At 38.0% G+C, this 14,996-nt stretch overlaps 1 protein-coding gene across 2 annotated transcripts in view; it reads left to right on the top strand.

Moving 5' to 3' along the window:
• UNC5D (unc-5 netrin receptor D) overlaps nucleotides 1-14,996 on the top strand; it is a 254,033-nt gene that overhangs the window by 198,108 nt on the left and 40,929 nt on the right. For both annotated transcript variants that reach the window (XM_053465189.1, XM_053465190.1), the window contains 2 exons: nucleotides 7,925-8,110; nucleotides 11,157-11,534. In XM_053465189.1, the coding sequence (XP_053321164.1) occupies nucleotides 7,925-8,110; nucleotides 11,157-11,534 (564 nt within the window). The remainder of the gene's footprint in view (nucleotides 1-7,924; nucleotides 8,111-11,156; nucleotides 11,535-14,996) is intronic.

Raw genomic sequence — 14,996 nt, 5'->3', positions numbered from 1 at the left:
TTGCAACTATTCAATTAAAGAGGCTCTTCGTTTAACACCATGTGAATCAGGCATGAAGCAAAATCAAAGGCAATTATGAAGATAATTGGAGAACAACCTGTTCTAGTAAATATCAATGAGATGCACAGTGTGGTTCAGGCGCCAAAGCCTCATATAACGGATAGACGTGCACGGTACAAGGACAAGGAACTAACTGATGTTTCCTTTAACCCCTAATTTGCCAGGATTAACAGGTCTAATCCTGTAAATGCAGATATAATTCCTCTCCCAAAACGTCTACACATTTATTGACTTATTGCCAAGTTCAAATACATTGTTTTGGTTTAGTGACTGATATTTATTTAATTTAAACTAAAAAATGTGTATGAAAAATAATTAAAACAGTTAACGTCATTGAGGTACATTAAGACTGCGTTTCAGGGGATCAGGGGAAGTAATAATGTGTTGCCTGCTCCACTTCCTGACTGTGAGTCAGGAGCAGCCTTCGGGACATGTGACCTTTTTCTAGAAGACACACTGGCTCAAAGGTGACTCAGAAGTGATGTTTCTGCCTTTACTTGCATGGGCCCTGTTATATTTAATCAATTCTCTGTTCATTGTACAAAGTAATGACATACCATGTTACAATATTGTTTCATACAAGTGGTTCTTTATCCTAAAGCAGTGGTGTACAGTAGGCACAAAACTCTCAATCTGCACCAGCTATATTACATACCTCAATATTTATGATATGGTTTAGAAATATTAACAAATATTGTCACAAGTTGTCAATATGTGCAATATTTCAGAACCAAATAGCAATGGAGAGGTACTCACTAAACAGAGTATAAAGAAACCAGAAAAAAAAACCACAAAACAGTGATAGGTGGACAGTGTGTTATTATTTAATGATAAACATATAAGCAATTAAGATATACAATATAATACAAAGGAGGTTCACAATGTATTCCATACAACCCAATGTAAATGGAAAAGAAATAGCTTTTCCCCTATGTAAGCAAATAAGAGAGGACAGGTATGGATGGACCTTAAATAGACTGGAAGGACAGAGAGGATACAATATCTCTGCAAGGCACCATTTAGGCCCTGTTATATTTGAAGACTGCCCTACTAGGAATGCATTAAATTAGTTTCTTCAATAAGGCCTGCTAAAACTCCAGGTAAAGATTGAATTAGTTAATAAAAATGAGTCATTAATTAGAAGCCAACTCCTTGCAATCCATATAGTAAAGTATCCATGGTCCTTTCCTACCTTCAACCCAGTTAAGTCCCATAATAATATGTTTTTGTGCTTTGCACAACTCAGTGACCTTTAGGCAACTTGGTGGACTCAGTCAGCACTCCGAGAATACTTGGAATATGTGGGGAAATAAACTTAGCTTCCGTGCTAACAAAATTAAGAATTAAATAATGCTCTTTTGTGGTACTTTTGAGGGTCCAGGCCACAAGAAAAAGAGATTGTTAGTAGTAAAGGCACAGGAAAGCTTTGTAAATGTTTTATGTTTTCCCCAGTGATTACACTTTTTCAGAAAAGAGTGACAGATACGTGGTTGTTTTTCTTGACGTTGACCCTGCCCTCCAAATTGTCACGGTTGGTTTGGAGTGGTATATTTGGCCAATGGTTGATACATAATATATGGCTGTGATCGTGTAGAGAATGTTGATTTCTGTATCAATGTAGCATTTTTTTGTACTACAAAAAAAACCTACTAACACATAATTATTCTAGTGAAATAAAAAAACAAAGGCTTAATCCCTTAATGATTAATTTAAAATCAAAATAGTACAAAGAACAAATCTCCTAACAATTAGTTTAGCAACAAAGGAAGAATCTGTTAACAAAGATCACAATGAATTCTTCCTACAAAGACTTCATAGAAGAACAAAGAAAGTCTAAGTGTTTCAGGAGCTGCATTTACTTCCAGGGAAATGAAATAAAAGTCCTATTAAACCTTTAGTCAATACACCTTCATATAAATGTTTTTTTTGCATATGTGGTCTCAGGCCAAGGGCTATTAGTGTATGTCAAGGTCTTGTTTTTAGTTTTTTCCCTCCACACTTGGGTCTATTCCATTTGAACGAAAGACAAAAGCTGAATTTGAAGGCTAACATTTCCAGAAAAAAAAAATATTATTTAGGAGTGACGATCCTCACTTATCAGTTATAACTACAGTTTTATAGGATATTTTTGAGCTCTGAAATCATTTGTAATATTGCTCAGTTGGTCTCGAGACAATGTTTTGTCTTTTATTACTTTCTATTTTGTTTAATATTTCTTTTTGCCTTAGGAATAAGAGATTATGAATTTTATTAAAAAACAAAACAAAAACAATAGTTGGAGATCTCAATTATTAGTTATGTGCCAAACGCAACATTTGGTGGCCATTTTGTAGATAAATAAAGAAACAAATTCAGTCAAGACTTAAATATTGCTACCAATTTTCATGCCACCCACATAAAAAATTTGAATGGGTCGCTACTGGAGAAAGGGTTGGCCTTGCCGTTACCTAGAGCACTTAGCTGGCCATTGTTGCCATCGTCTCTCCAATGTTACTAAACCCAGACCCTACAGGACAAGGGCATTGGAGACATAGTTACCTTTGGCACTAGAAAAGGCAGGACCAGGGGTGCATGTCTCATGTACCCTGCTTTAAATGAACACATGGTGTTCCCTCATGGATCTCAATTCTCCTCATAATTCCCGCCTTCCCTAACTACAGCCCCTGTCTCCATCCAGATGCATCAAACATAACACTATGGGGACTTCTGCCCTTGTCCAGGGCCCTCAATAACAACCACTCACTGCCGACGTGTCTCCAGGGTTTTGTAATTTACAGATATAATAAATCTGTGAAATGTTTATTGTTTTTAGTGTTTTTTTTTTTAAATCTGCAGTTGGTGTTTGTAGATATATTCGTTATTACATGAGACATAGACACCCTCATAAATGCAGCAAACTTAGATTACCTCTGCTCGTGGCAGCACTTATTCAGTTTACTGTGTTGGTTTTATTTCTGACTCAAATAATAACCAAATAGATATTTTACATGTCAGCTAATTGTATTTTCTGGGAAATATAAAATACCTTAATGGCATGGATAAATTGATAACAATAACACAGATGTTGCAATTAGGGAGCTGCATTCAGATTTTACACCTAATATTTTCTTTACTTATTTTATCTATATTACTCCTAATTGTTGTTTTTTTTTGACAAATCATTTGTTTTGTCCCATTAAGTAGAAAAAAAAAATCAGAAAAAAAAATAACCTATTAGGTTCCAGCTGTCAGCCGTTAGATCCTCTGTACAGAGCTAAGAAATAAGTTCTTCCTGCGCTCATCTTTAAAAATGTAAGAGCCATTCACGCTGCTTCAAAATATGGACTTAGCAAGAATTCTTCATTTCAAACATTTTTCAAACCTTTAGAAGCATTATTGGAACCAAGGGACATTTTATACAGTTAAAAAGACACTAAAGCTTATTAGTAAGTTTTATTATCTGAACGAGGAAACTTTTCATTCATTATCAGAGGGTTATTACATTCAAAGCAAGTATAAAAGACCAGTTCATGCATAAGATCTGCTAAATATTATTGCAAAGAGTAGCCATCGTTCTTTTTGCTTTAGTGTGTTATAGACCATTGTTATACATTGTCATAATTCTTTGTAATGTGCACCTGCGTGTGTAAACTCCATACCCTAAAGATTTAGAGCTCTTGAGAAGCCACCTGCGGCATCCACAGATTCTCCATTTTCGCAAAAGTCAAGTATAAACGATAGACTTTCACTCCCTCGCTTTCTTTCACAGGACTAGCAAACTCTTTTAATTCTCAAATATTATGCTATTTTATTTTTTTACTTTTCTAGTTTTTACATAATGTATATATGTGTTTGAGCTCTCTTACCTTAGTCCACTCACACACTCTGACCTTAGCATTGCCATAAAGAATCGGGTCAGTGTGATGTTTGAGCGGGCAAAATCACCCAAATATCACTACTGACAACAACAACAACAGTCTCTAGGTCTCCAGATAAAAGAGGGTTATTAGCATACCTGGGAATTCTCTGACCCGGAGATTGCCAGGTAAAGCACCGCTTCTCCGGTTCTCCGAGTCAAGACGCGAATCCTCTGGGTCGCGGGAGCGGGGTCTTGACACGCCCCACTCCTCGCCCATTTTGCCTTTAACTGGGGGTGTTTCCCGCTGACGTCAGTGTGCAGTCCTGGCCGCGTCCCGCCAGGGAAGGCTCCGGGTAGCCGGAGACCAGAAGTTCCCAGGTATGGTTATTAGAACAAAATGAAATAAAAATATTTTTTGTCAATGCTAACCTACATTACTGTAAATAACACTGTAATTTTGCTCAAGAAGTTTTTTTTCCACGCAGTATCAGTAGTAACGAGTAACAAAGATTCAGAATAGCTTGAATGAAACTCAAACGAAAGTTAGCTGAATTTGGCTTGCCAAGTTGCTCATGGCTTTGCCAAAATGAGCCCCCTGTGGCTTGACCAAGTCTGTGTTTGCAGCAGATCCCCACCAAGCTGCTTCTAACAGCTATCAATTGAGAAGATCCCTGTAACCAGGCAGGGATCTTACCAAGTTAAGCCGGTGAGTCATGCTCTTTTGAATCCAGGTGCAAAGTAAAGAATACCAAAGGAGCCCACGCATTAATTGTGACCTGAGAATTTTCTTTTTCAGTTTGAGCCCATGCAGTGCCATTCTCAACAGTAAATGTTGATACATTTAGCACTAATGTTTAAAATTGTCCAAGTTTTCACATTTAGAAATATGGCCCACCAACCCATAGCTAGATACACATTAACAACCACCAGCTATAAATTCAAATGATGTTCACTTTAGGCTATTTAATGTACTGTAATCTTGATAACTGGGGGAGGGGGGATGCTGAATACTGAAAATACTGCTGTCATTCCCTGTTCTCTGTCTGGCTTAAACTATTGCAACTTTTGTATTTGTATTTTTTAGTCATACACTTGTTCGTCGCAGTATTTTACTTCATGATCTAGGCTTCGTAGATATGGAAGCCATAGTTGTCTATTACATGAATACATAGATCCCACCCATCGGACATGAACTGTGATTCAACTACATGGAGTGGCATACACAACAGATCTCTAGTACCTACCGAATTGAATTGTAGCTTTGTCCCTTAATTCAACATCATGCAAAAACTCATCAATCCATTGAATCATCTAAATAATGTAGAGGACATTTTCTTTTGATGGTAACCATTGTTTTACGGATTGCGGACCTCTGACTGCATGCTTTTGTTTGCAGTTTTGAAAAGCATACCCTTTATAATGTAATAAGCTAGTGTTATTAATTTGATGGTGTCTGTCCTCGTGTTTTCCTATTGTATGTGACTGTCTCCATTAAAATGCTGGACAACACTATTGTAGATATACAATCTTGTAAGTTAGGTGCTGTTATTAAAAAAATGAGATAGAATCCATAATAAAGGAAAGACAAAATGAGCAAATACTAGACAGATTTGGTTTTACTCACTAAATGATGAGTTGTGCACACAACATCTCATCTCATCAACTTGATGGGCTTACCTTTTGGGAATTGGCCTTCATAACATATGTTCATTAGTAAGATACAATGTATTGTGTAGGAGATCAACACATGAGGATAATAGCAGTTATATTCTAGCTGGAGAGTGAAGGTACCCAACCATGCTTTTATTCCAATTTAACCTGGTGATCCCAAGGCAAATAGCTCACTCTTATAAGCAGTTACTATAAATGAGTTAATTTTAATCAATTATGTCTTCTAATGTACTAAACAGAATGTTTCATTTTCTGCTTGTGCACATCCTAAATTATCTTCAGGTGCGTTCTGGAAGTATAATCACATTTAATAGAAACTTTCACTTTCAGTTAATATGCATTAACTAAATGTTTTGTAACATTCTCACCAGACAGTTCTGGCAACACAGACACAGAGCAATCCCTGGGAGAGCCGTGAAAAGAATGTGGACGTTTCCATAGATCTTTCTTGTCGTTATTGTATCATGATTGCTTATATCTCATTGATTTTTAAGTATCACTAGTCTAGTTTGCTAAAAGCAAACAGAAAAAAATATGTGTTTAACAAAGCACAAATCTAATATCTATCTAAAGAGGAAACATTAAAAGGAAATCATTAGGCAGAAAAGTGAAACAGAAAGCACTTTTTGTTCAGTTTCATATATATTTCTAATTTTACTTATTTGTTAACTGCTTTATGTGACCTGCATTGATCACTGCTGGAAACCACTATAATCTGTTTCACACCAAGCTTAACGGGATTGTGTTTAAAAAGGTGGTGCTGGATCAGAGTTTGCCAAGTGGTGTTTTCGACAGATGGATTTTTCTTGCTGATTGGACTATTCTCATTTATTGTTATAGTGATAGCATTGCTCTTTTCCCAAACCTTGCATGAGAATCATCTTTTTACATTACCCCTATGGGGATAAGCTAGAGGACACCCAGGGTAAAGTAGTGATATATTCATACATGGTGCTGTTCTAGGTCAGTCGAATGGCTAAGCCAACCCCCAAGAATCTACATTTTGGAGTGGGTCCTCTTCTTCACATCTTCTTTGTTCAGAATGTTGGGACATGACATTAGAAGGTTCAAGGTAGTAGGTAGAAGCCCATGCCAGTCAAAGCACAGCCTTTCATAGTTTGTATTGACCGTGTACAAGGTTTCCAATCTACCCATTGAGCTGAACCTCCACAGTAGAGCCCCATTTGACCTGCCCCTGGTAAAGCTGTTTATATGTCCACGTAAAATTATTTTAATACGTTTTATGTTAAGTTTAAATTAAATGTGGCAATAAAATTATAGTGCTATTCTTTTAGAGTACTGAACATTACAATGCTTCTTGAGATGTTCCTTTGAAACATGAACAGCATTTCTAAAATAAACTAATTCTACTTTCCAAGGGCACATTTAATCTAATAATCGCTCTATATGTGGAGCTATAGCAACAATAACAAACATCTGTTACTAACAAGGGTGTCCAATATTTGGTTTGGCAAAACAGCATTATTTTTTTCATGGGAAGACACTAAGCAATTTAGTCAGAAGGAATACACGGTAATTACGTTTACCAAAATATGTGCATCAACAATGCAATCAGCAGGGGTGGCTCAAAGTTTGCAGGCACCCACTTGCAGAGCTATTTAGTATCGGTTCGGCCATGACAACCCCTAAACATGATTTTCCTTTTACTCATCAGCTACACATACAAGTATGGTGCCCTATAGACTATTTTCCAATAAGGGTATGAATAGTAGTAAATAGTGAATTATAACTTTATTGCACATTATTTGAGACATAGCGTTCCTGATGTATTTATAAAAATATCTTCTTACCACTGCACATGGGGTGGGGTTGGGGGTCTATTCTAGTGCAAAGTGTTGTCATCCGACTTTGTATCCTTAAGGGATTTGTCATTTTATTTTTTTCTTCTGATGGTTTCTATGGCAGCATCCTATGGATGTCTACTTTTGAGGTGCATGGCAAGTTTTCCTTACAAAAATTATGGAAATGTTACTTGATTGAAGGATTGTTTTTGTGTAGGGTTTAGACATAGTTAGACAGAGTTAGTGAATAAGGACCTTTAACCACACAGGATTTGATGACCAAAAATACATGACATAAAAATTAACTTGACCCAAAAATGATTAGCCGTAACATTTTCCAAGTTACAATGGATGCGTTAAAAAAAACATATAAAAAGTGGCATACCACCAGCACTTCACCAGAACGCTGCACTGTAGAGTATTGATTTCTTTACATTGTTTGACAGCCGGAATCTCTCAGTGGTGTGGATTTCAATGATCCAATACAACCTCAACAATTTCAAGTAAGCTGGATTGTTTTTTTCTTCCCCCCCCTTCTTCAATTTCTATGTAGGTGCCGACACAGCCAGTGACATTGCCCTGTACTCTGGTCTTGGAGCAGCCATTATTGCTGTAGCTGTGCTGGCGGTGGGAGTTACCTTGTACAGAAGAAGTCAGAGTGAATACGGCGTGGATGTTATCGATTCGTCTGCCCTGACAGGAGGCTTTCAGACCTTCAATTTCAAAACTGTCCGTCAAGGTTAGTTTTCTACAACCTTGAGCTTCTTGTCTTTCCTCATAGCCTCCAGAACTTCATTAGTGGCTTTATCAATTTGGATGTCTCAAAAATCAAGAAAGAAATGACAACTCCGTTACCGTTTGTATTGTTCCTTTAGTACGACTGTCATCTCACTCAAAAATGTTATTGTAGAGCTTCTGAGTTTGTTGGATTTCTTTACATACATACAATACCATCACTGCTATACTTTGCATACAGATCTTATGTTATTTAATGATTGAAATGGTCCACACCCTTAGCTAAAATTTTCCAGTATTCATTTGAAAGAGGAATGTGCACATTATGTTGAAAATGTGCTTTAAACTGGTGCCAGACTGTATTCCCTATTGATGAATTTAATCTCCATTACAGCTCCATCGCCAAAATTGCTTTTTCACAGTGTGCAAACACTGCACTGCTTTTGTTATTCTCTCATAATCATTGTAGCAATGGCTTTACTAGAAGAACTCCATTATGTCTGTACGTTGGGATCATGAACATTGCAACAGCATGCGCTACATGATGGAAAAGACCAATTCTTCTGCAGACTCTTGGCCAGAGCCCAAGTGCTACGAATACAATAGACCCTTCTGTTTTACGAAAGCAGGCCCTTGTGGTTCTTAATAAGAAACCAATAGAGAATATAGGCATTTAACATTTTAAGGAGCAATGGATAGGGCCATATATATTGTAACTATAATAAAGTCCTTGAAGACCTTACGCAGTACTGGAACATCTTACTAACACCAGCATCGCTAAACCTTGCTGAGCCAAGATGAGTAGGAAGTAAGGTGGTAGAATAGAGCACTATGGGGCAGATTGATAGTGCAGCTGAGACCACTCAACGTTCCTCCAGGGTAGGAGAAGCCATCATCTTAAAAAAACAGCTATATCAGGAAGGAAGATTATTTGCTTGAGAAAGATAACAGAGTAGTCTTAAAGTAAGTTTATCACTTATGTCATGTTATGTGTTATCCCACTATACACTAAATAAACATATGTAAACTTACGTAACTGTATTTAGAGATGAACATCAGCAATCAGGGATGGTCCTCAACCACATAGCACCCCAGACAAGAAGTCCCTTTACCCCCCCCCACATACAAACACCCCATGGATTTTTTTAAAACATTTAGAATATCAATATAGGCAAAGATATTTTGTGCATGCCCCTTTGCTTCTTTAGGGGTAAAATGCTTTTGTAAAGCAGGAAGGTCCTGGCTCTGGCCAAGAGTAGAGATAAGAATCACCTGGCACTAAGACTGACATTGTATGCAATATATGCGCAGTTGGTAAAGGTTGCTGCACATTGAGAATGTTTACTGAGACTTGCTATTTAGAAATATAGCCCATTGTAGCTGAAATATGCATCTTCTACAAAAATCTATGTTTAATATTAGGTCAGTAAAATCGATAGAAGTTCTCTGCTATCTGCTCCAAACGACCATCTGAAAATTTCCAGAAAAACTGAATTCAAACCCAGCAGCTCTGTACAGAAAGAATATCCAGAAAAGCCTGTGTGAATAAACACTTCCTTATACCTTCCTTCCTATGCCAGCTGTTTTCCACACCGCAATGTGTGAGAATTATGCATAGGATGCAAAATACTGTACCTCTTAGAGACAGAGAACAGTTTCCCTCATTAGAGAAGCTTGTTACACAGTGTTCTTTAGCAATGTGGAAGAATAAATAAAATATGCTTTAGGAAGCCTTGAGGCTTAGGACAAAAATGAAAATATAGGCATTTTTTTCATAACTGGTGACTTAAGCATTCCCAAGAGAAGAAAAAGTCCTATAACAATTTAACCCCAATGATTCTCAACCCTATTATCCGGCAGTAGCAGTTATTAATGCTGTATCTAGCCCATTTCTCAATGTTTTTTCCTCAGCTAGACATCATTTATTTTCCACCAAGCTTGTCACGCAAGCCAGTACAGAAGGTAAAACTGCCTTCCTTGTTGTATTACTGGCCTATGAAGGTCTGAATGACAACTACAATGGCCCCCAAATCACCCCCAAAAAATATGTGGGGTTTAAAGTGTTGCTCAAATAGAAATTTCCACACTGTTTCATCATGAAAAACACTAGCATACTTCTACCCTATTGTAGTGTTTGGCTGAGGTTGGTACCTTTTGTTGGACCCACACAATTGACAGACGTGCTCACAAAGCTAAGGAAGTGAAGATTCATTTGCGTGGGATTCTTTAGGTTCTGGAACAAGAGTTGTTTTGTGTATTATTGCAAATGTCCACTCCATCAGCGTTTCATTTGTTGGAAGGTAGAAGATGTCACAGATGTCTCCTTGATGGAATGGATTTGGATCAAGGCCATGTAAAATGTGATCAAATCTGCCTCATTCATAACGAAGGGACATCAGATAAGCACATACAGCTGCTAAACACTACATATACAACAGTGAATAAAGGGAAACATCCCTGGAGCAATAAAATAATGTATCTTGGAGAAGGTGGATGACCATGGAATAAAGAAGAGTATTTTATAATAAAGGTGTGTGTGGTGGATGAAGAATGGAGGGATGTGAGGAGCATTTTGCATGGAAAGAAGTTTTATATTTGAATACTCAAGTGGATCATGATGGATTTAAAACTTTATGAATGGACAATAAGTTGGATAATAAATGGAAGCTGTCTAAGACATGTACTATGTCAATGAAAGGAGTGTTAAACATGGAGTAATGAATGCAGATAAATTGAGGTGTATTAAGTCATTAAATACTGAAAGGTCAGTAATTAAAGAGAGAACAAACAGGAACTCATAATACATGAAGTGATGAAAGGTGAATCACTAATGGCAGAAGAAAACAATTTCACATGTGAAGGGGTCAAAGGTTAATCATATGCTGAGGAATTATAGAAAAAAAATGTTATTTGCAGATTTGAACTCTTAGCATTAACTGACATATGATGAGATATTTTTGTGCGCCAAACACTTCCCACATGAACAAAGGTAATAATGTTATATCTGATTTAAAAGAAAATTTCTTTTTTTTTTCTTTTTTTTTCTTTAGGTAACTCTCTTCTCCTGAACTCATCACTTCAACCTGATTTAACAGTGAGCAGAACCTACAGTGGTCCGATCTGTTTCCAAGACCCAATGGACAAGGAGCTCATGACAGAGTCCTCTATCTTTAACCCGTTAACAGACATTAAAGTCAAAGTGCAAAGTTCCTTCATGGTGTCTCTAGGAGTGACAGAGAGACCTGATTTCCATGGAAAGACTCTCTCTGGAACATTTCCTCATGGGAATAACCGGTGCTTTGGAACTCTCCATGGCAGGAATAAAACACCTTACATACAGAACCTTTCATCTATTTCATCCAAGCCAGAAATGAGAGTCTGTGGGCTTTTTGGCCATCAAGGAGGTCGTCTAGTGATGCCGAATACAGGTAAGAATCTTCAAACTTTACCAAAGAGGCTAAAACTGACATTCATAACTGTGTATGAGATGTGTACAAGCAAAATAGCTTTAACAGCACAGTTCTTTTTCAGAACATCACTTTCTTGGGGGGCCCTGAAGTTGTAAACTGTGATTTCACCTCAGATGCTAATCATGATTACAATGACAACAGCTGGAAACAGAGACCTATTTGGTCACCTCACACCAGTAAGACTGACCCTGATCAGCTTTAGTGAATGACAGCTAAATTATCATTCGCCGAATAAAATGATCGTATGTGTAATTCAAATCTGAAAAAGTACATATTTTGACTATTCAGACCCACTAGCAAATATAAATAAACACACGCCTGGCTCCACTTATCCTTGTACGTGGTACTGTGGACTAATGTTATGTGCCCTGGCTACAGTCGACTGGATATATACCGCAGCTAGCCATCACCATAGGGACTTCTTACAATTGGCAGCCAAGAGCTCCACTTCTCCTGGGGTAGGAGACTTTAAAGGGGCAGATAGTGGGTGGAAAGTAGGCAGGAATAGGTGTAACCACACAATGCTCTCTTGGCCAGACATTGCAGATACTAACTGAGATCACCGAGGAACCAGCTCTTCTTCACTTGGAGACTCCAGGGGTAACCTCCAGGTTTGCAGAGTATCCAATAGAGCTACCAGGTCCCTATGCACATGCCTAGTGTGCCTAATAGACAATCCAATATTACCTAAAATCCACTTTACTGTATTGTGTGGAATAAGTCCCCATGTTATGTAAAGCATTACAATGTACTAACTTCAGAAGCTCATGCATCTTGCAAAAGGCTGAATAATTTAATGAAGACAGACAAATTCATTTCTAAATTAAGAATCAGCATTGCTCCATTTCTTATTGCATTTTATGACTCTAGGGAGAACTGTTGTGAAAGCGTGCAATAGACAAATGTCATTTTCGGCTGCATCAACTTTGGAATTTCAGGAAAAAAATGAAAAATACATATCTAACCTGGTTTCTTTTGATACAATGAATGCAAAACCTCAAAAAATCCTATACTTCTTTTGCATAGTAATTTTATAGAAGTATGATTATTCCTGCCGTTTTCCTGCTTCCAAAGCTCAGGTGTCTTTGCTTTACGATTAAACTCCACAGCACAGTCTTCTTCTCAAGGTGCAGATAAACAAGGCAATTTGGAATATTTTTTGGTGCCCCCCCCCCAGTGCCGGCCCAAGGCATAATGCCACCTGGGGCGAAGTTTAAAGTGCTGCCCCCCCCATTATCTACCCTTCCTCTGCCTCCCCCCATTATCTACCCTTCCTCTGCCGCCCCCCCCATTATCTGCCCTTCCTCTCCCTCCTATCTACCCTTCCTCTCCCTCCCTATTATCTACCCTATTCCCCCCCCCTTTGTACTTACCTTTCTGCAGTGTTTCGGCGAGTCTACCTGCTCGGTCTCGGTGCCGGCTTGTAATGATGAACACCGGAAATGACGTCATCTTCCGGCGCTTAGCATTACAAGCCGAGACCAAGCTAGAGGGCTCGCAGAGGAGAGAGAGGGGCGCCGAGTTCGTAAGCGAAAACCCTTCGGCGCCCCTCTCTCTCCTCCACTTAAAAAAAAAAAAAAAAGGCTCCATTGTAGGTCCAGAGGTACAGAGTGTACAGAGGTACTGGGTACATCTAGCCAAAAAGAATTAGTGGAACTGAAGCCTAAATACTGAAACATCACCACTGATCACATCTTCTGCAAGCCGTACAGTGCGATACGAGGAAAGGGGAGAATGCATATAGGAGGATATTGCAGAATCCCTCCGTGCATATGCAAGGGGGGCACTGCGAAAATGTAAAGGGGCCACTCAGCTATTGTACACATTAAAATGCATACGATGGCCGGCGTGTCACTCTAAATGTAGACACATTTGCATATAAAAACAGTTTAGTAACCGGGCCTTGCACAGTGGATTATAGTATTTGGTAATTCTAAATACCAATCATAATATGGGTTCATTTTTGGCTCTTTATTTTAATTTTATTGTTATTTACGTAGTTAATTGCAGATAAAGAGCATCATTAGTTATTTAAATGTGCACAATAAAAAATCGTTTTCATATTTAGGGGAACGTATTTTTTGAGATCATAAAATGATTCGCCTACTTTTCACTTGAAAATGTTGTGGCAAGGACATGAATCCGTAGTCTTTTTTTGTGTGGGGGGACGGAAAAGAACACAATCAATATTTCTGTGACACCTCTGTGCTGTCAAAGACTAGGAGACAGATGATGAAGAAAGCAGAGAGGGGGTTGGCCTCCCTTATTTAAATTCACCAGAATATTGCCCACTTTTCAAACTTGTCTCTGAAAATCACGCATTCTGCTCCCAAATATACGGTAATATCCATGTCAAGAGCGGCTCAGTGCCAACATAACTTCTAATTAGTCACATTGTGCTCTGTTAGGAAACAAGGTTCATAATGGGAAGGCCCTCCATGGCAACCACAACTTTTTTGGGTCTTACATTTCTGCTTGACAGCATTTGCAAAATTCTAAATACATGTCTAAAATAGTTGTAGAACTCAACAATTAAATTAAAGTAATCCAGTCATGTCATTGAGAAATTCCTTGTGACAGCATCATATAACAGATTACAGAGTTTTACATAAAACTCCGTTTAGTTATGGATGCTTAAAATCATCTCTAATTCCCATGATTGCTGACCTAGCACAAAGTAGTCTATTAACACATCATCCTTTATGTTGAACAGATATAAACTACAGATGTTTACGCACATTGTCTTATGTCTCATATTAAAATTAGTTGGATGATCTGAAACAAAATGTGACACAAACAAAAATTGAGGAAATAGGGAAGGGGTAAATACTTGTTCACGGCACTGTATGTATATTTATATATACACATTTTGAATATGCCTCCTTTTCTCCAACAAAACAAGTCATGTAAAACATTTTGTCAGAAATGTGTTTCTGTATGTTACGTAATCTGGCATACAATAGGACTAGTCAATCGCGTATTATAAAACCCAGTAAAATTATCTTTAGGCTTTTAAGTACAATTTTATTTTAAAAAACAAAAACTCTCTGCGCTTCTTACCCTAATAAAGTTGGCAACAAATATATAAACATAATATAAATGAGAGGTTTTGGTTATATGAATTGGCCAAAGCATAATTAAGCTCACCCGCCACGTCAAGGCACACTCTCAATAGGGTGAGAACCTACTCTCACCTCCTACGTAGTGGACACACAAAGCAGCTTATACTGCTACCAAAACCTTATTAATGTGTTGGGGGAGGTGCAATTAAACCTCCTCCCTATTAACCCCTGGACAGCAAGCTGCAACCAGACTGATGAGGAGCCAAAAACCTCAAATATGTGCAAACAGGGAAAAGAAAAATGTCGGTGCGCTAAGCTAGTCACAGGCTCAAATAACACAAATGTATAATACGAGGCC

Source organism: Spea bombifrons, chromosome 4 (genome assembly GCF_027358695.1).
Source record: "Spea bombifrons isolate aSpeBom1 chromosome 4, aSpeBom1.2.pri, whole genome shotgun sequence".
NCBI lineage: Eukaryota > Metazoa > Chordata > Amphibia > Anura > Pelobatidae > Spea > Spea bombifrons.
This window is presented reverse-complemented; position numbering and strand designations above follow the sequence as displayed.